At 51.1% G+C, this 22,063-nt stretch overlaps 1 protein-coding gene across 3 annotated transcripts in view; it reads left to right on the top strand.

Moving 5' to 3' along the window:
* The window catches only part of ARRB1 (arrestin beta 1), a gene marked incomplete at both ends in the record, with an annotated part of 69,377 nt that overhangs the window by 29,629 nt on the left and 17,685 nt on the right, over positions 1-22,063 (top strand). For 2 of the 3 annotated variants that reach the window (XM_084231308.1, XM_084231307.1), the window contains 2 exons: positions 20,155-20,185; positions 21,875-21,935. In XM_084231308.1, the coding sequence (XP_084087434.1) occupies positions 20,155-20,185; positions 21,875-21,935 (92 nt within the window). Of the gene's footprint in view, positions 1-17,472; positions 17,529-20,154; positions 20,186-21,874; positions 21,936-22,063 lie in introns of those variants that run through there. The other variant, XM_084231306.1, reaches the window with a different exon arrangement.

The following is a 22,063-nucleotide window of genomic DNA, read 5'->3' as shown; positions in this document are numbered from 1 at the left end:
CTGGGGAGGGTGAATTAGGCAGTGGAAGGACTTGACCAGGTTTGTGTCTAGAATGACTGAGAAAGTGCTTATGGCAGTGACAGTGTCAGGCCACAACATTTACAGCCGTCAGCTTGGTGTGTGTTGCTTTTCATTGTATCCATCATTGTGGACACCCAGTTTGCACTTCTCACCAGCCGTGAGAACTTGGTCCAGTCGCTAACTGCAAGGACTCATTTCCTCACTAGTAATGCAGGAAAAGGATAAGGAGGCTTCCAGGGATATTATTAGGATTAAGGAGAGCTTATGGGGGGTTTTCATCTAATCGTAATTAATCCTGTAAATACCCCACCCACTGAGCCCAGCTGCTCTAGGGCCCTTCCTCTGTGTGACATACCTCCTTGCTGCATGGCCTGGGGCAGGGCAGAACCCAGCCCCTGACTCCAGAGGGCCCAGCCATAACACAATCCCTGGCAGGCAGAGCTCTACCGTCCCCAGCTCCCATCCCTGTCTTGTCGTGGCAGGTACCCGGCTTCCTCCTCAGACTACTCCTGGACCTTGAAGCACTCCCGGGAGAGGCCCAGGAGGTATTAAGAGCCCAGGGAGATGCGCTGTAAGCTAGCGTGATGTGGAGAGAAGTGTGCGGCACCTGAGTAAATCATGTTACATCAGTGAGCCTCAATTTCCTCTCTGCAAAACGGGTGTGTGAATACCTATTCCATGGTCCTGTAACAAACTGCCATATGTTTAGTGTCCCTAAACAACACAAATTTCCTCTCTTACAGTTCTGGAGGCCAGAAGTTCTAGAGTGGCTGATCAGGGCTGTGTTCCTCCAGAGGTTCTAGGGGAGAATCATTCTTTTGTCTTTTCTAGCTTCTAGAAACCGCCTGCCTTTCTTCTTAAAGCCCACCGTCCTTAAAGCCGGCAGAACAACATCTTCCAGTCCCTCTCAGTGCTCTGTTTTGGCCATTTTCCTTTTGCTTTCTCTGACCTTTGTTTCCCTTTGGTGAGGACCCTGCAATTAGGCTGGGCCCACCCAGACAATGCAGAGTGCTCGCCCCATCTCCAGACCCTGAACTAAATCACATCTGCCAAGTCCCTTTTACCAGGTGACATACTCACAGTTTTGGGGAATAGGACACAGGAATCTTGGGGAGCTGGTACTCAGTCCACCTCACCCACCTCGCAGGCTGGAGGATGATATGCAACGGGGAATGTGAAAGGCTGGAACAGCGCCTGCAACATGGCAGTCAGGAGTCACTTTTCACCCTCCTCTCTCTGGGCCTGTCTCCTATCCATAAACGAGGCACCACCCAGCTCCATAGTGAACTCCCACCTTATTTAGAGTGTGTGGTGCGGAGGGAGCCAGCCTGGGATTCCTAGGGAGCAGCAGGATGGAGCTCTGCCCCCAGGACACCCAGCGGCTCTCCGAGGAGCCCCTCCAGCTCCCCTGGCTGGGGCAGGCCCCTTTCAGTTCCTGGCTTGCGTGCATTTCCCATCATTCCCAGGGATGCTGATGGGAAAGGCTGAGCTCACTGCTCCCCTGGGAGGTGAGGGGTGGAGGAAGGAGAGGGAGAGGCTGGCGGCAGCCGCAGTAAGAGAAGAGAAAGGACAAGAGAGGAGATTTACAGTGGGAGAGGTCGAGGTTATCAGCGCTCAGGATGAGCAGGAGGGAGGGGCGGGAGCTCACACTGGGCCTTAGAGGATGGTCAACCTTCTAGGCCAGGCCTGGGCCACATTGCTTTGTCCCTCTGCCGGCCACCGTCACTTGGAGGGCTCTCCGCAGAGGGCGGAGAATGTATGTTGGGGATAGCAGGACGGTGTCACTGACCAGCAGTGCCCGGAGTGAGGGGGGCTGCCTGATGGAAGCACCCTCCCCTTCTTCATGAGAAGAGGCCTGTCTGAGCCAGTGTCCACCCCGCACCTTCCTTCTGCCCAGAAACCAGTCACTATTTGTCCTTGGAATCATCGTCTACCTTATCACACCTCTCTTTTCTTACCTGCAGGGTATGTGTGTGTGTGTGTGTGTTGGGGGGCAGTCAGGTAATAACACCATTGTGGGGTCTGAGAGAGTCAAATAGTGATTTTGAAATGTACACTCTGCATTTTAAAGCTATAATTGCATGCATATGCACGTCGCTTTAATGTTCTCTCTTGCACATGTAATAACCTGGCAAACTCTTAATCGCCCTTCAAGTCCCAGCTCAGCTGTTATTACCCTCTGTGACTTCCTCAGCAGTCCCCATCCATCCTGGATGGAACCAGCTCCCTCCTTCCCCAGAGTTTTTGTGACCTTCCCTCTTTATAATCCCCCTGTAGGTGTTGATTTGAGCATCTCTCCCCCTCTCCCCCTTGGTCCCCCTCCCTAGGTGGAACTTGTTTTCATCACAGGGCCTCTGTTGTGGTGGAAGGACTAAGCAAGCATGGTGGATGCATTGGGGGAGTGGATCTCCTGGCGTCTGGCCTGGGCAAGGTTCCCACATGGCCCTCCAGCCTGTAGAATTGAACAGGCTGCCATGACTGATCAGCTTCATAGGAGACCAGGCCAAAAGCAGGGTTTCCTTGTTCCTTGTACCTTACTCAGGTACTGGGGTCCTTCACTTTCTGTGCCGTGAATGCCCAGGGCCTCCTGATGACCAACAGGACATGGAGGGGCCTGTGCTGGGTGTGAGGTTTCCTGATAGGAGGAGCCTGAACCTGGGGAAGGGAACAGCAGGAGAGGCTGTCCGGGCCTTAGGGAGCCTCTTCTATAAGTTCACCCACCATACTGCAGGTGTCTTGGAGGCCCATGCCCGGTTCCTAGGGCCCACTAGATACACAGAGAGTGCCAAATCAGCATTGGGAGCCAGGGTGCTTGCTGATCAAAGGTTCTTCCACCTCCTGCATGTAATTATGTCCACATATACCCCAGCCTCAAAGACAGGGCCCCAATAGCCTTGTTCACCATAGCCCTTCTGGCGCCCCCTGTGTGCTCATCCTACTATGTGTTAAACTCAGACCAAGTGCCAGGCATATGCAGACATTAGCTGGTTCCTTCCCCTCAGGACTCTGGAGGTAGGTGGTCCAGTATCGCCATCCAGGTGAGGCGAGAGCCTCTAAGGCCAGGGCCCCACGACCCCCTTGCTCTGTCCCGTGTCCATCAACTTGACTCTCCCTGGGCTTGGAGGGAATGTGGCCTGAGCATCTGGGCTGGGGCAGGTGGAGCTGGTTTTGTTGTCACAGTCAGGATGGTGACACTGTTCCCCCTGGGCAGCTTCTCACGGACACCCCGGGACAAAGGAAGGGAACCAACGTGAGCAGTAGGTGGAGGGTCCTGGGTAGCTGTGGGGGGGCTGTTCATTACCAAATCCGTGGTGTGGTTTAGGGAGAGAAACCCTGGGTGACCCTCCCTGCTCACAGCCTCACCAGGCTCAACTGGTTTTGACTGGTCTTGGCCGTGCCCACCTCATCTGCAGTGTTCTTGGAAGTAATGGAAATGCATTTCTTAAAAATGCTCGATAATTCAGTCTTGTCCTAATAACAGGCCCTTGTCTCTGCCCAGCACTCTAGCCTCCCCAGAACTCCTCATACCCATTATCTCCTCTCAGCTTCCCAGGCCCCTGTGAGGTAACGTGACTCTCACTGAGAGCCAATGAGCTAGCTGAAGCCAAGATGGACAGGGACCTGCCCAAGGCCACCCAGCGAGTCTTTGTTGTGGTGGAGTTGGTGGTTAGCATTTCCACCACTTGCAGAGCTCCAATTATGTGCCAGGGCTTCATTTAACACTCTAGACAGCCAGAGCTCAGGCGGATGCAGCCGCAGACCTGCCTAGCCCCGAACCCTAGCTGCTTTATGATGCCCCTTCTTTTTCCAGCCTGGCCCTGCCAGTCAGCTCCCATCCTGAGGGCTCCCAGGGATCATGCCCATCAAGGAGATAGGGCACCCTCAGTCGAGATGGCAAGGAAGCCCCCTTGAGAGAATAATGCCTTATTTTCCTTGAGTTGCCTTCAAGATTAAACATGATAAATATGTAGAGTACCTGCCACCTGACAGATAAATAAATGGTAAGTCTCAAAGTAATTGTTATCTTGTTTTTTTCCCTTAAATTTTAATAAAGTTCTATTAAAATTTCAAAAGAAGGAAATCTATGACTTGGAGATGACTGACAAGCACATTTTACATTTGTAACATCACTCTTTTGGAAAACCTCATACCCCAAACTATGCCCCCTATGGCCAATGGTGAATGTATTTGATGTGGCATGCACTTGGGATAACTTGTATTTTCCAAAAGTACCTAATTCTTGTGAGAACCAGAAGCATTGTGATTACATTTTTCTTCTTGATTTATTAAGCAGATGGTTTGAGCTGCTTACTTATCTTCTCTTCTGCTCTGTGACTTTGGGCACAGAGTATCTGCTTTATAGGGTTCTTGTGAGTGTTAAGTAGGTTAGTATACTCTTTAGTGTCTGAATTAGCCTACACACTCATAAACATCAGTCATCAGAATAATAATTATTATTCTTTCTTAATTAGCGAATACACCTGTATTAAGTTACCACCAAATCCAGCCAGGTTGCTGTTCAGTGAGCTCCCTGGGCTCACGTTTGCTAAGTAGTACCCCTGGGCTTGTTTGGGCCTTGGTCTTAGAGCTCAATATTCCCTACTCTGCCCAGTGCCCTGGGATCCCGCTTCGCTTTCCACTTCTTGCTCCCAGCCCCAGAGGCCCCTGGTGAGGCTGAGCTCATAAAAAGTGTCGGCAAGGCACTTTGCGGATCGATGCTAACTAATAGCAGCTCCCTGGAGCTGGCCCATGTAGGGAAGGCGATTATGGAGGCAACTTGGACCAGACTCAGGGATGGCACCTGGGGAGGCATGCAATGCCTTCAAGGTGGGCTGGGGAAGGGCCCTGCCATCCCTTATTCCTGACACCTCCTGCCTCTTAAGCCAGGAGTGGGTGCTGACAGAGTTGGAAAATGGGAGCTGTTAGTGGCCGTAGGGAGAATTCTGCTCAGTTATGACAGAGCCAGGAGCAGAAACCATCCAGCCTGTACATCTGGTCACACCCAGGCCCCAGCTGGGTGCATGCCTTTGCCCAGGTATCTGCTTATCAGGTAAGAGAAACCTGGTTCCCTCACCATCTCTCCAAAAGGTCATGTTCATGGCCAGACAGAGAGCCACTGGCCCTATCCAGACACATGGTGTCTTAAGCAAGGCAAGGCAGCCTCAGTTCAGCTGAGGGCATGAGTAGGACATTGGCATGGGACCCTATGCAAGGGAGGATGTGGGCAACACTCCCCTCGTTCTGCCCCTGAGGGAAGCACTTCTCTGTGTCTAGACTGAGCTAGACTGAGTTCTGGGAACTGCTGTGGGGCCAGCAAAGGGGGAATATGCCCTCTGGGAGCTCCTAGCCTGATGGAGGAGGCTGACTCTGGCTTTTAGGAGCGAGGCCCTGTACCACCTCATGGGGGGACGGCAGCTTCTGTTCTCTGGGAATCCCTATATAATGGAAGAGGTGCCCCTAAGGGTGTATGGAGGCCTCTTGTCCTCTGGCAGCTCTTTGTCTGAGGAAGGAGGCAAAATATTTATCCCTCAGGGCCTCCTATCTGATGGGGGAGCCATGGCCATATAGTTCGGGGACATCCTTATGTGGTAGAGGAGACCTGCCCCGCCCTCAAGAAGGCTGCCACACTCATGGGGAGGCCCATTTGGTCCTTTCCCTCAAGAAGCCCCATTTGGGGCCTCCCTGGTGGCGTAGGGGTTAAGTCTCAGCGCTATCAAGCAATCACCACTGGGGCCTGAGTTTGATGTGGCTGCAAGGCACAGTGTAGACCTCTCCTGTCTCACCTGCTGCTCTCCTCAGCAGTGTGTTTCAGTGGATCTGCCTGTTCTGCTCCCCACTCTGCCCCTGGCGAATCCTCTCATCCCCTTGCACCTCTGGCCTGCACCCCAATTCTTCGATGCAAAAATAAATAAAATAAAAAATCTTACAATAAAGGAATAATTCTTTAAAAAAAATAAAACAGCCCCATTTGCTGGCCTCTGTCTTTGCCCCCCTCCTCCCTGGCTCCTGCCAGCCACCTGATTCTTGGGGAGCCCAGTCCATAGATAATAGCTGTGCAATAATTATCTGTGGGCAAAGTAATAGGCTTGGCTGCTGTGGTGCCAGGAGAAAGGGAAGAAGGGTCTTACCCCACAGAAGTAAGGGTGAGCTTCCCAGTGGAGGTATCTTTAGGGGAGACTGATGCACAAGAGGTGGCTGGCAGTGACAAGTATCTACTGTGGATAAAGGACGGAGGCTCCCCCAGGCTGAGAAGGAAACTGGAGGGTTCACTCCAGGGATTCCCTGTCTCCTTGAAGGCCCAGCTGCTGGCTGGAAAGGGCCCTGGGGAAACCTAACCATCTGCCTATCTGTGCACAGGCCGAGTGCTGCCAGCCCAGAGACATCCGCCCTCTGAGGCCCGAGAAGCCCAGAGGAGGAGAGGAAACAGGACACGTATCAGGAACGCCTTTTCCTTTTCTTTGTAACTAGCCCCCTCACTTGGGGCTGGGGAGAGCCCGGGGCTGCAGGGCCTGCCCTGGGCTGGCAGCTGCTGCCTGCAGCCCCAGCTCTGGGTCTTCTACGGCTTCCCTCCACCCCACGCAGTCCCCAACTTCAGCTACTGTACCAGGGCTGGCCCCTTAACTTCGCCAAGACTTGGGGCTCTCATCTGTAAGATGGGGTAAGACTTCCTATTGCTTCAGAAGGAAGTTTTTTTTTTTCCCTTTCTTTATAGGCTTTCCATCATTCTTCCTGTGTCCTTGAGATGTGCACTGGGCACCTACTCTGTGGAGTGGACAGGGGCAGAAAGTGCAGGCCAGGAGCAGGTGTAGGCAGACAGGAAGTCAGTTTGGGACTTGTCTGAGGAGGGAGGGGACATAGAGTAGAGATGTCCCAAGGCCGGTGGGTGTGGGTCAGAGAGGAGGTATGGACTTCCAGCATGTGGGGACAGCGAAAGTGGTTGGGTGGGTGGAGTTGCCCAGGGAACAGCTTGCCTGGAGCTCTGGGAAGGAGTGGAGGCCCAGCGTTGGAGGACACAGCCAGGCGGGCTCAGCCCTGGAGCTGCAGAGAGCTGGCACAGAGCAGGGGCGGGGGTGGGGGACCACCTGGCCAAGAGGCCTGGGTCCTGGAGGGAGTCCCTGGGTTTGGTGCCCCAGGGGGTGTGTGGAGACCTTTACCCTAGGAGGCTGGATGTGGGGGTATGCAGAGGATGAGGAGGGAACAAGGGAATGGTGCTTAGGCATCAAAATATGTGACAGGTCAGACCGGCTTTCTTTTATTGATCTCATTGTTTAAGTGAGTCCACTGCTGGCTACAGGGCTTCTGTGGGAGTAGGTGTGTATTTGTGTGGTGTGTGTATGGTGCATGTGTGTGGGTTGTATGCGAACATGTGTAGGGGTGATACATGCAAGTAGGTAGGTGTTCTTAGTATATGTGGTGTGTAAAGTGTAAAAGTAGGTGTGTGGCGTACATGCGATATGAGCTTTGAAAGATGGTGTGTGTGTGTGGCAAGTGTGTGTAGGGTTTATAGTATATATGGTGTGTGGAATGTGGGTATGTTTGGGTGTATGTATTTGTGCACATGCATATCGTGTTGTGGTGTTTGTAATGTGTGAGTGTATGAAGTGTGTAGAGTTTGTGCCTGTGGCCATGTTCAGATCGATGTTCTACTGGCTTAGGCAGGCTGGTGCTGAGCTGTCTGCCTGGGCTGGAAACTTACAGACACCCACCAAGCTTGTGAATTTCCCCTCTCTACCTAGGGTTACACCCTAGGTAGGGTTACACCCAATGGTGCACGAGTCAAAACTAGTCCTCCAGCGACAAAAGGGGCTGGGCGGGGGTTGTAGTCTTTGCCAATTTCTGTAGTGTAAATGTTTCCACTGTGGATTGCACATGGCTGACCTGTTTCAGTGTGGGGCAGGGAAGAGATGCCCAGGAGGAGGACCTAGCAGACATAAATAACTTCAAGGGCATCATGGTAAAATCTAGTAAAATAATCAGGGGGGGATACATCTTGAGGATGTATTCCCTTTGTTTTAATATAATTGATTTACTTGTAATGTTGATCAGGATTTCTCATACATCATGAGTAGCATTTTTGTCTGGAGCGTCTTTGAAGCCTCTGGGAGGGGCTGACATGTGCAAAGTGCAACAGCCACCCTGGCCTCCACTGCTGCACCTCATAGCACCCCTCCCCCAAGTTTGGACACCCCCAAATGTCTGCAGACTTTGCCAAATGTCCCCAGGGGGCAGATTCACCCCCAGCGGAGAGCCACAGGCAATGGCTGGGTTTACAACTAACTCACACAATCCCTTAAAACACAGGCTTCTGTGACTCTCCATGAGTCAACTCTAGCAAGTCCCGGGCACCATAGCTGGTGAAATATATGGCATGAGGTTTTCTCCCCAAAATTCTTAGGAACAAGCTGCCACCGTAATCAGAACTTTCAGTCCACGTGGAGCCCCTGACCACAGAGGGTCTTTAGCCCCTTAGAGGCCTCCTGGCAGGTAGACATGTCAGGGGTGTCTTTCCACACTTACCTATTCTGACGTCTTAATGAAATATGAGATGGGAAAAAATGTATTGCTTCTGAATTCCTGTCTCTTTTTTTTTTTTTTTTTTTTTTTATAGAGGCATGCTTTATTTATTTGTTTTGCTGGTTTGTTTGTTTGTTTTGTTTATACATGCACTGGGTACAGTCAGAAGCGCGGGAGGGTGAGAGAATTCACCAGAGCCAGAGCGGGGAGCAGAGCAGGCAGAAGGACCGAAGTACACTGCTGAGGGGAGCAGCGGGCGGCAGGAGAGGTCTGCACGCCATGTGGGACCCTCCTCTGGTGGCCGGGGAGCAGCCGGGGATCGAACCGGCGCCGCAGAGGCCGCGCGCAGTTTCGCAACCCAGCGCTCAACCGCTGCGCCACCGGGGAGGCCCTCCTGTCTCATTTTAACATAACTTATCACTAAAAGTTTCTATGTTCAAATTGACTAAATAAATAAATAAGACCTAAAATAAAATCTCCGTGCAGGGAGAATCAGGGGTGCTGGGTGTCGTGTCCTGGGCAGGCCAGGCCTCCCACCAGGGCCCTCGCTGCCCAGTCTCACCCTGCTGGCCTCTGCTTCCCCGCTACTCTCTGCTTCCCCGCTACTCTCTGCTTCCCCGCTACTCTCACCTTCTGTTTTTCCCTGGTTTTGTGCCTGGGTTTGGCTCATTAATTCATTGATTCATTCATTCAAAATATTTGTTCAAAACCAACTCTGTGTCAGGGGGAATGAATAACCAAAGGAAGACACAGGCGCTGCTCTCCGGAGCTTGGTGGAGTTTCCACTTCCACCTGTGCTGCAGAATGGAGATGCAGGCCTTGTGGAGGGGGGCGGGGGGGAGGGCGAGGATGGGGCACAGGAGGAAGGAGAGGGAGGGGAGAGGCTGATGTGAGTGGCACTGCTGTGTGTCTGAAGCCGGGCTGAGCTCCTCATCCAGGAGCACCTGTCTCCCTGCTCCAGAGTGTGGGTGTCTGAGGACAGGGCACAGGGGCCTGTGTCTCCAGGAGGTAAGAACGGTGCCAGGTCTGGAGCCTGGGAAACTAAGAGGAAGGAAAGAAAGGAGAGATGTAGGAAAGATGAAGAAAGAAAAGGGGGAAGGAGGGGGAGCCAGCAAAACTCCAGGGAGATGAGAAGGCAGGCAAGGCCCTTTAAGCTGACGCAGTCAGGGAAGGCTTCTGGGATGAGGTGACTTTAGGAAGGGTGGGAAGAGTTGCAGTTGGGGGAACTGAAAGAAAGGCTAGTGCAGAAAGAGGGATAGCAGGTTACATTCTGGAGACTGCTGGATCGTGAGGGTCTAAACTGGGAAGAGAACATCTTTTTTTTTTTTAAGATTTATTTATTTATACAAGCACTGGGGTACAGGCCAGAGCTGCGGGAGAGTGAGAGAGTTCACAAGAGACAGAGCAGGGAGCAGAACAGGTAAGGACCAAAGCACACTGCTGAAGGGAGCAGTGGGCGAGACAGGAGAGGTCTGCCGTGCCATGTGGGTTGCTCCATGGGTGGCCGAGAATCGAACCAGCACTGCAGAGGCTGTGCACAGCTTCACAGTGCGGCACTCAACCCGCTGCGACACCAGGGAGGCCTGGAAGAGAACATCTTAAACTTGTTCTCCATCCTAGACAGAGAGGTAGTCAGACGACTAAAAGAACTTCTCTCTCTTTTTTTTTTCTTTTTTTTTTTTTATAGAGGCATGTTTTATTTATTTATTTGTTTGTTTGTTTGTTTTGTTTGTACATGCACTGGGTACAGTCAGAAGCGCGGGAGGGTGAGAGAATTCACCAGAGCCAGAGCGGGGAGCAGAGCAGGCAGAAGGTCCGAAGTACACTGCTGAGGGGAGCAGCGGGCGGCAGGAGAGGTCTGCGCGCCATGTGGGACCCTCCTCTGGTGGCCGGGGAGCAGCCGGGGATTGAACCGGCGCCGCAGAGGGCGTGGGCAGTTTTGCAACCCAGCGCTCAACTGCTGCGCCACCGGGGAGGCCCAAAAGAACTTCTCTCTTTCCATCAAGAGTAGTGTAATGATCTCCCCCCAGGCCTAGGCCCTCTCATCTCACATTTGGAACATTTGGGCAAGAATTCTTCCCTCGGCACTGGAGGGGGTGAAGGCAGCCTTGGCCAGGAGGGTGATGATAACAGTGATTATCAAAGTACATCAATGATATACTTTTATCATCTCCCTGGTAGATACCAAGTCTTTATCTATCCCTTCAACCTATGGGGTACTTACGCCCCCGTTTTCCAGACAAGGGGGAGCATGCCACAGAGGGAACTCAGCGTGACCAAGGTCAGTCTCTGTCAGGGTCCAGCGCCCACTTCATCTGTTTCCTCTGCCAGTGGCTTTCCCTTCTTTCTGCTCCACCCTCGAGAAGACTGGAGAGCATTCAGGTGCGGTCTGTGGGCAGCTTGGGATCCAGCTGCCAGGCCGCTTGGTGAAATTTTTATTAACCTATGACTTTGAGATCTCCGGTTTCCTGGGTTACCAGGAAATGAGCCATGCCCCTTTAAGAAACTCTTCTCTCTGCCCGTGGCTGCCTGGTAGCTCCCCTTCTTCCTCTCTGCACCGCCTCCTCCTCTTCACAAATTTGGATCATGACCAGAAAAGTGAACATACGCAGGAGCCTGGAGGGCTTTGTCTGCCTAGAAGCCTGTGGGATGTCCAGAACCCTGGAGTTTGACTTCACCAGACACTCTACCCACTACTTCTCACCCCTTAGGCCTGCCAGCTAGGCTGAAGCAATCAGGGAAGGCTTCTTGGATGAAGTGGCATTGAGCATTGTGGCAGGGAGCCATGTGGAGGCCCATGGGAACCTTGTGGGCTTCTGGGATAGGGTGGGGCTACAGGAGCACTGGAAGCCTGGGGCTCTCCTGCCGTCTGTGACTCTGGCACACCAGTGAGTTTCTGCGCCTGAGTTTCCTGCCCTCGTAAGACTTCCTCCCTTGGGCTTTGATTTCTCCATCTGGGAAATGAAGCAGGCTCCACTGTAATCCCCCAGGCTCCCTAAATCTGTGAAGTGGGGGAGATATTTCCTGTTTGCCTGCCCTTCCACCCCCATCCTGGGCAGTTCTGAGAAGCAGGTGCACTAATGGTAGATAAACAGGCAGGCAAAGTTAGGACACAGGGAGGCTATTCCATTCTGGCAGAGCAGACAAGCCTGTACACAAATAACTCTGCTACCAGGGAGAGTGTGATAAGGGCCCTAGAAACCTCTTTGCTGCCACAGCCACCTGCTCCTCACGCCTCCCTGCTCCCTGATGTCTGTTCTCACACCCAGGAAAGTGGGTCAGAATGTAGGGCGCTGCACCTGAGAGTAAATGCCCCCTTGTGTAGTCCCCACCCTTCCCAGCGGAACCAGGGCTGCTCTCAGGGGAAGGGGTGTGGGAAAACTAGGGGGTTAGGGACATCTCTGTATTCCATATACAAGTCCCTCCCCCACATGCCCATGGCCCCCCCATCGCCTCTGGGTATAGTCTGAATCCCTTGGCCTGGCGTCCGAGACCTTCCACACCTAGCCCAGGGCCCAGTGCACCGGTCGCTCCATGACTGCCTGTGGAGTGAGTGGACCCATCTGTGGTCCATCCTTCTTCCTGGTGCTCCTGCCAGGCCTGTGGGACACATTTCAGCCACCCCAGGCTGCTCACCATCTCCCCAGCACCCAGTGAATTCAGTTGCCCTCCACGCCTCTGCCAGTGAATTCAGTTGCTCTCCACACCTCTGCCTCCATGTGCTTTTCAAGACCCCTTTCTTCATGGCTAGCTCCTCTCTTAAAGTCTTTCCTCATGGCTCAGTTAGAGCCAAATAACCTATACGGTAATGTTATGGGTGGTTAGAAGTGTCATCTCTGCAGCCAGACTGCTTGGGCTCTAATATCTAGCCTATCCTTACTAGCTGTGTCATCTTGGGCAAATTACTTAGACTTTGTGCCTCAGTTTCCTTATCTGTGAGACGGGGACGCATGTTGTTTGGGGAACAGTGAGTTAATATCTATGATACACTTTCAACAGTAACTGGTGCCTGTTTCTATCCTGGATGTGTTTTCTGATGTTGACTGAGATTGAGTAACATCAGAACATCTTCCCACACACACTGGATTCACAGCATTTTTCTCTAACATGCATTTTCCAATGCTCACAAAGGAGTGGATTGTTTCCAGCACTCCCTCAGTTCACTGGCAGCGAATCCACATTCATGTCTCTCCAGATGAATTTTCTGCTGTTGAGCACACGTGTTTGTCTAAATGGCTTCTTTTAGGTGGCCCATTCATGGTGTTGCCCCCGGCTCATTCATTCGACTTCTGATACAGGCTTCGTAACTTTGGGCAAGTTATTTCGGGTCTCTTATTCTCAGATTTCTCCTCTGAGAAACTGGGCTATTTAGGTGGAATAATAAAATATCTTAATACGTGTGAGTGCTTACTTAGCACAGCACCTGGCTCATAGGGAGAGCCAACGTTCTTTTGCAATTTCTCTGACTTGGCTGCACCAGGGTCTTATGTCAGCAGGTATCATGAATTGTTTGCTAAACTCAGTGCCCACAGAGCCTGGTATTGTAAGGGCTGTGTGAGTGTTTACTGTATCGGTGAATGATAAATGGGAGAACCATTGGTTCAAAGCTGAGTCCAGGCTGTTTTGGGTGTATCAATTGTGTTTCTGGCTTAGCCTGATGGTGACTAGGGCCCTGCCCCTGTGAAGCACTTTTCTAAGGCTAGTGCCCATTAATCCTGATGGCCAAAGAGAAGCACAAATGGAAAATCCCTTGAGTCCACTTGCCCAAGGAAAAGGCTCATCACTTTCATCTTTTCAAACTTGATCCATCCTCCTCTTGACAAATTCTTTCTTAGGGCAGCCACTCAACAACATCTAACCTATATTTATTTATTGGGCCTGTACTGTGTCCCAGGCACCTTGCGATGCCCCATGAATCCAGTGTCAATAACACAAATAAGATCTGTACTTTCATTTGAGTTAAGTAAGTGAAGCAGAAGGCGAGTAAACAGACCATTACATTGTGGAAACTACTGTGACTTGGGACACACTGAATGTGAGCGATGGCATCTAACCCAGACCTGGGGCCAGTCAGGGAAGGCTCCCTAGAGGAGGAAATAGCTGAGCAGAAGACAGCACAGCAGTTCTAATGACTGACATAGCAGGCCTGAGGGTGAGGTGGGAGGGGCCTGAGGAATCCCAGAGATCTAGACTCTGGATTGTAAAATAATAAAATCAAAGACTAACATCAAAGGATTTGGAGTCATAGGATCCATATTTGTCTATTTCACTTAAAAATTTTTCCAGACTCTCCTTTCACCAAGACTTGAGATGTATCTTGTTAGGGAAGCCCTGGCATCTCTACAAAGTAATTTATGCGTATTGTGCAATATGGAGGGAAAAAAGAGAAAGAAGTGAGTGGGTGGGTGGAGGGAATTTCCTTCAACCCTGCTGATGTGTTGACACATTTCCTGTTCTTTCATTCATTTTTATTTGTTGTTTCCAGTTTTTTTTTAAGTTGATATATAATTTATGTACCATGATATTCACAGTTTAAGTGTAAAATTCAGTGGCTGTTAGTATATTCGCAAGATTGTATAACCATCCTCATGATGTAATTCTAGAACGTTTTCATCACCCCAATTGTACTTCCTATCCGTTAGCAATTACTTCTCTCTCCCCTCCTACCAGCTCCTGGCAGCCACTAATCTACTGTCTACCTCTATGGATTTGTCTATTCTGGACATGTCGGATACATGGAATCAAACATTCTATGGTCCATTGTGTCTGATTTCTTTCTCTTAATATTTTCAAGGTTCATCCATGTTGTAGCATGAACCAACACTTAACTCTTTTTATGACTGAATAGCATTCCATTGTATGTCTATATCACATTTTAAAAAATATACTCATCAGTTGGTAGACATTTGGGTTTTTTTTTTTAAACTTTTACTTACTTGTGCATACAAGAACTGGGGTACAGGCCAGAGGTGAGGAGTGTGAGAGGATTCACCAGAGACAGAGTGGGAGCAGAACAAGCAGACTGACTGAAATACGCTGCTGAGGGGAGTAGTCGGTGAGACAGGAGAGGTCTGCTGCGCCATGTGAGTAACTCCCTGGCTGGCCAGGAATTGAACTTGTGCTGCAGAGGCTGCAGATAGCTTCACAGTGTTGTGCCTAACCCCTTGTGCCACCAGGGAGGCCCTGATTTTTTTTTTAACCTTTATTATTATCATGGATAATGCTCCTGGTGAACATTTATGTACAAGTTTTCATGTGAACATCTGTTTTCAGCTCAGGTATGATGTGAGGTTGGGAAGTCTACCATCATTCATTTGCATGTAAATATCTGGCTGTCCTAGCATTATTTGCTGAAAAGACTGTTTTCCCCTATTGACTTGTCTTGGTTTCCTTGTCAAAAATCATTTGACCAGGGCCTCCCTGGTGGCACAGCGGTTGAGCGCTGGGTTGCGAAGCTGCCCGCGGCCTCTGCAGCACCAGTTCAATCCCCGGCTGCTCCCCGGCCACCGGAGGAGGGTCCCACATGGTGCGCAGACCTCTCCTGCCGCCCGCTGCTCCCCTCAGCAGTGTGCTTCGGTCCTTCTGCCTGCTCTGCTCCCTGCTCTGGCTCTGGTGAATTCTCTCACCCTCCCGCGCTTCTGACTGTACCCAGTGCTTGTATAAATAAATAAATAAATACATAAATAAATAAATAAATAAATAAATAAATCTTTAAAAAAAAAATCATTTGACCATAAATATATGCTTTTTGTTTTTCTGGACCCTCAGTTCTGTTCCATTCACTTATCTGTCCATCTTTGTGCTTGTATCACACAATCTTGTTTGCCACAGCTTTGTAGTAAGTTTTGAATTAGGGAGGTGTGAGTCCTGCAGCTTTGTTCTCTTATTTTTTTTCAAGATTATTTTGACTAGTTCAGGTCCCTTGCATTTCCTGATTATGGATTTTAGATTTAGCGCACAAATTTCTGCCAAAAAGTCATCAGAATTTTTATAGGATTTTGCATTGAGCCTATAGATCAACTTGAGGAGCATTTTAACATTTAAGTCTTCTCATTCTTTCTTTTGGTATTTATTGAATATAAAGTTGAGCTCGTGCCAACTGTTTTTATTCCTGATTTATTCTTCTTAATATTCCATCATAGGCATCTCCCTGTGTTCTGAAAGATGCAAGTATCATTTAATGCTATGTAATAGTCAATGGTTTGAATTGTTTGATTGTACCCCACAGAATTATAAACTCGTGGTTATTGGATAATAGATCGTGAAAGGAATTCATGATGCAGGCCTCTCCCTGCAGGGATAACTAGATATGGGAAGGACTGGTGGCTCATAGAAGAGCAGCAGAATATTAATGTTAAAGTTCATCAACAGGTACCCCAAGCTGCAGGCAGGGAATGGGGCGCAATGGGAAGCCAGCATCCTGGCTAGTGGAGAGCTGACCGTCTGCTCACCTGGCAGCACTTCGTGATGAAATGGAATCAGATACAGTTAGGACATGTTCAGGCTTTAAGGCCTGAGTGAATTTAAAAAATTTTTTTAATTGCAGGTAAAATTCATTTCTTTGTAACTCAGTTAAACAGAAACAAAAGTTTCACTGAATAATAATTTTTCTATCAGTCAAGAGAAGCTGATGCACTATAGTAAAATCCCAAGTTAGTGGAGCAAGAGATTTCTTTCTCATTTTCCCATGTATTGGGTAGCAGGGGAGCCAGGGGATTTAGGTCACTGGAGGCTTTCTTGTCTAGATTGTTGCTGATGTCAATGGCAGAGGGAGTGGTAGACAAAAGAATCATTCCCCAAAGATGTCTTCCTCGTAATTATGGAATCCTTTGACTATGTTATATCACACGACAAAGGGATTCACAGTTAAGGATGGAATTAAGGTTGCTAATCAGTTGACCCTGAAATAGGGAGCCAAATGTACTCATATAGGTGTTTAAAATTGGAGGAGGTCTTTAAAAGGAGAGGAGGTCGGAGTGATGCACTATGGTAAGAACTCGAACTGATGTTTACGCCTTGAGCAGGAGAAAGAGGCCATGAGACAGGGGGTGTGAGTGGTCTCTAGAAACTGGAAAGAGCAAGGAAACATTCACGCTGAGAGCCCCCAGAAAGGAATGCAACCCTGCCAATAGCTTGATTTTAACCCAGTGAGGTCCATGTCAGGCCTCTGAAGTATAGAACTGTATGATAATAAGCTTATGTTGCTTGAAGCTATTGAGTTTATGGTCATTTGTTACAGGCACCATAGATAATTAACAAAGAGCATGGGGAAATCACACATCAGCCCCTAAATGCTTCTACCTAGAAGTGACATGTGACACTTCTTTTAATTCATTAGCCAGAACAAACCACATGGAGCATGCCTAACTTCATAGGACTGTAGAAATTTGATTCAGCCTATGGCTAGCCTTAGAGGGGTTTGGAATATTGGTAAATATAGTGATACCTACTATACCCCTGCCATCTGGATCTTCGCCTTAGATTTTCTATTCTGTTTACAAAACAACATGCTGGGGGCAGGTATTTAAGTTGATTTCAGTATGGGTTGATAATGGTGACCCCTGGTTGGAAAATCTGCTCTGTAGTCCCTCTTCTGCCCATGTCTACTGGGTCACATGACACACACTAGGCATAGCTGATTGGCTCGGGCATGGGGCACCTGACCAAAGCTGACCAATCACATTTTTCTCCTGGGACTTTGACAATTGGGCCATTCAGCTAATAAACAGTTGGAAGCTTAGCTAGAGGCAGAGCAGAAGCAGGGTTGGAGTGCGAGCCACATGCCAGCCAAAATGATGGAGGAGCAGAATAGCCCTGAGTAAGCAGAGAGTCGGTCCACACAGACAATGGAGCAGCTGCACAGAGAGAAATACAGTCAGGAGAACATGCAGCCCCAGAGGGAGAGGTGGAGAGAGAGCACAACTGCCTGAGAGTCTGATGGCTTCCCTGTTCCTGCCTCCAGCCCCCGTGCGTCCTGCCTGCGCATCCTTCCCGTGAGATTTCTGCCTCCTTATCATACCCCTCCTCCTTTTATTGGGTTATCCTTGGTGGGTTTCTGTCCCTTGTCTCTTTTGAGCTTAGATCAGCTAGAACACTGCAGGCATTTCTCTTAAGGGACCCACCTTCAGTTCTGAGGATCAGGCTTGTGGGCATAGATGGGACACGGGGTGAAACATACTCAGTCATCCCACAGCCTGGAAGTTTGGCTTATGTGTTTGTTTGCTTTTCAAAGTGTACAGGTGGAAGCCATCTGTGTGGTGCTGCACTTGTGGGAATCCTGGTAAACTGGAAGCCCCCAGACAAGGGCCCTGCTGACAGAGTCGGGGTCAGGAAGCCAAGGAGACCTTGGCTGTGTGACCGAGTGGAAAGGATGTGATCTCTGGGGACAGGGAGCCATGGCTCGCCTCTCGGAGCCTCAATTTCCTCATCTCTGAAATGGGATTGTTAAAGGCCCAGCAGGGTTCTGGGAAAATTAGAGACAGGAGGAGGGCCCTACGTGCTCTTGGGACAAGGGTTGCTGCTGCTGCTGTGTGAGGAAGCCTCAGTGACCTGGCTTCCTGAAGGAGGCGGCCCCTGGCTGATTGAGTTCTCTACAGGACATTCCCCACTGCTGCCTGGGCTTCCTGTCCCTTGTCACCCTCACCTCATCCCTTCCTCACCCTTTATTTCTTCCCCTTCCCTCCCCTGTGCTCATTTTCCCTCTTTTCTATTGGCCTGATGTTGATTTAAAAAAAACACCTGCTTTAGGAGAGCAGCAGAGGTGGATATAAAGTACCGGCCTCTGGAGGCAAGAGAATTAGATTTAAATCCTGACTTAGACTCTGGATTGCTGAGTAGTCCTAGGCAAATTGCTACACCTCTCTGAACTTCAAGTTCATTATCTGTAAAATGGGGTTATAATACCCATTTCACTCTGCTGCTAGAAGAAATAATAATTAAGCACTCAACGGATACTTCTTCCTTCCCCCTCCCTTTTCCAATCACTCCTTGCAGCCTAGTCCCCAGCCCCGCTTCTGGGGCCAGGGTATCCCTTGTCCCTCTCAGGGATCACTGAATGGCTTTGCCTGACTTACTTGGGGTCTCAGGTCTTTTCGGTCTCTCCTCTCCCTCAGATCTTTTCCCGAGGGGTGGACTGAGGCTTTTGGAAGCATCTGGGGTCCCTGTGGCCTGGACCACTTCTCTGGTCTCTGCAGGTCTGGCCCCAACTTGGTTGCTGCTGGTTCAAACCATGTGATCTGTATTTTTTTTAACTTTAGCGATTATTACACCCTAGTCAGCTGTGACATCTTCACACTCCAAACACTGATAAATATTTATGAGGAGCAGAAAGGCCCAGAACTCCTAGGGGAGGTGGGGGAGGGATGTGCCAGGCCCTCCATTGCAAGGAAAGCTCAGACACATCAGTGGTCCCTTGGGCTCCAAAAATAGGGGGGGCAGGGCAGGGGCTATGGAGGCAGCACAGAGCCAGCACCCCACCCCTTCCCTGTGATGCTGTGGGTCCCACCCCACCTTGTGCTGACTGCCTGCTGGGCCTGCTGCTCTGGGGGAGGACACGGGCTGTGGTGCACTGGACTGCTGTGTGGCTCTGTGTCGCCCCATCGCTCTGTTTGTGACTGCTCTTTCTCCCTCTTTGTCATTTTTTCCTCTGTCTCTCCAGCTCTCATTCCATCTTTTCACACTTGCAGGGCCCGCCTCCCCTCCCTACCTCTTCCTACACCATCTCTCATCTCTGGGTCTCTGTCTCTAACTCCACTTTTTTCTCTCCCAGCATCACTCTGTAGTCCTGGGGCTAGAGGGTGGCGGAGAGCTGATGGAGGGGGCTCAGACCCCAAGCCCAGATGGAGGCACAGGGCAGGGGGAGCTGCTGGAAGCTGCGATGGGCTGGGAAGGCCGAGTGAGCATTTTGGGAGCTGCGGACTACGCCTCTGCTGGCTCCGTTGCATGCACGTCCCCCCTCTTCCCGGCCTCCTTTCCTCACTTGAATCCTCCGCTGATTCATTCCTTCACCCATGCAGTTAACATGTATGTGTGCTCGTTACCTGCCGTGTATTAACACGGGTTTATTAAACACCTACTGGGTGCCCTTCTGGGTGCTTGGGCTACATCAGTGGATGAGAGAGACAGACATCTGCTCTTGTGGCAGGTTAGCAGAGCAGACAGGCATAAATGTAATCAGCAAATCAGATACGCAGTAGGTGAGGAAGTGGGGAGTGTGGAGGCAAAGGCAAAGGGGAGCGAGAAGGATTGGGGGTACAAGTGGGCACAGAGGATGGGGTGCTGTCGGGGGAGAGCAGCCCAGGGAGGGCCTGCTACAACAAGGGTCCTGAGGCAGGAACCTTGGGTGTCGGAGGACAGGGCAGGCCCCCCAGACTAGACTCTTCCTCGGCATGGGCTGGGTGGTCTTGGCGCAGACTCGCCTCGTGAAAGACACCAGCCTGCTGTGTGTTGACAGGCTGAGGGGCCATTGCTGGAGCCCGGGAAACATGGGGGGGTGGGGATAGTGGCGGCGATGGTGAGCTGTCATTATGCCAAGCACTGTCCCAGCCCTTACTGTTGGATGGTGCCACCCGGGCCCCTTGTCCGGATATGCTAACCCTGACCTCCCTCTCCTTTCCACAGGGTGTTCAAGAAGGCGAGCCCGAATGGAAAGGTGAGTCTGTGACAGCCCCTCCCCATTCCTTCCTCACCCCAAACTCTTATTGTTCTCTCTTGGGCATCTCTACAGAGCAGGCAAGCCCCGCCGCACCCGAGGGGAGACAGTGCTATCCACAGGCATCCTGGAGCACAGAGGGTGGACCTACCTACCAAACTTTCCACCTGGGGGTGGGTACAACTCCCCTGACTTTAGGAGCCCCCTGCTCTGGTATGGGGAGCCTCGGCCATCAGAAGGCTACTTCAGTGTGGATGCAGTAATTAGAATAAGTGCCAAGGGTCTCAGGGGACTCCCCCAGAGTCTCAGCTGAATCCAGTTGTCACCCGTTATCCAGGGCAGCTCCCAGTGCCCGTCCTGCTCTCTTGTTTTCACAGGCCTCCGGCTCCATCCTGCCTTCCTCTCATTGCAGCCAGTAGACGCTACTGACATCATTCCATGTTGGGGAGAAGGGAGGGGGTTGGTGCGGGGTGTACTGAGATTGATAAGGCACAGCCTGTGCTACTCAGCCAGACTCGGAAATGAACCTTTTCAACAGAAAGTGGCAAGTGTGAGATAAGGGGATGCCCAAGGGCTGTGGAACCCAGCCCGGGCAGTCAGCGCTGGCTTCCCCTAGTGAGGGACGCATTCTGGGTAAGGCAGGATGGACGGGGCATTCTAGGTGTGGGTGTAGCGTGTGGACCACAGCAGTTGCATCTGCCAAGAGGGAGGCAGGGGGAGAGGACGGGGTGGTTGCAGGGCTGAGTCCTTGGGACTCCTGGCCTGGGCTGGCAGATAGCACCCCAGGTGCCCCTGTGTCTCCCTCCCGTGTTCACAGTGGTCATCACCAATTGCCCTTTACTTTTCCTGCTGAGCCAGGATCCATCTTAGACAGCCTCTCAACTCGGGGCCCATGCAGCTCCTACCAATCGATCAGAGTTGGCATTTGGAATGGTACCCACTTGTCATATAACCTCTGGGCACTGAGGAGCCATTAAAGGGTTTTCAGACCAGAACAGCATGGTTTGCATTTTAAGACTACCAGCCTGGCTGTGGAGGGCACAACAGTGGAGTGTGTGAGGCCAAGGCACAGACCACGGAGGGGCCGGTATGCAGTCCAGGCAAGAGTGGCTGTGGGGATGGAGGGGGGAGGGGGAGATTGGGAGCTATGATGGAGGGAGATGCATCCAGATTTAGGGATTGTGGAGGAGCAGGATGACACTTTGCACTCTGGCTTGGGGGTTCTTCCCTGAACTTCTTCAGGGGGTTCTTCCCTGTTGACTTCCTTGTGAATTCCAGCTCTGGAGTCCTCACCTGAGTGGATTCCTGCCATGCTACCTGGGGGTGGGGGAATAATGAGAGCGTATTGCCCAGTGCCCAGTGCCCTCCCGCAGACAGAGGCAGGCCCAGCACTCCTGCTCAGCAGAGACTTCTTTGCTGCTGTGCATGAAGACCTTTCCAGCCTCAGTGTCCTCATCTGTAAAACGGGAACAGTAACAACTTCATCGGGGTTTGGGTTGAGCACAGGTTTGTTATTCTTTGTATCTGGGCTGGGGCTTGGGTTCAGCTCTGGTTAGGATCTCCATGAGGGTGGGATGTGGGTCTAGGAGTTTCAGGGGCATCTCCAGGGTTTTCTCCAGGGCATGAACCTGCAGTTTCTGAGCCTCCAGATCCATAGCTGCTAACACCCACTGTGCCTCTCCTCCCCAGCTCACCGTCTACCTGGGAAAGAGGGACTTTGTGGATCACATCGACCTCGTGGACCCTGTGGGTGAGTCCCTGGAAGCCAGAGAGGAAGAAGGGGAAGGCAGAGCCGGCAGGTCTCTTCTAGAGAACGGTGTGTGGAAGCCACGCAGGATTAGCCCCGGTGCCCAGAGGCCGGGTGTGAAGAATGGGGTG

The sequence above is a fragment of the Talpa europaea genome (genome assembly GCF_964194135.1).
Source record: "Talpa europaea genome assembly, chromosome: 1".
In the NCBI taxonomy this organism is placed as follows: Eukaryota; Metazoa; Chordata; class Mammalia; order Eulipotyphla; family Talpidae; genus Talpa; species Talpa europaea.
This window is presented reverse-complemented; position numbering and strand designations above follow the sequence as displayed.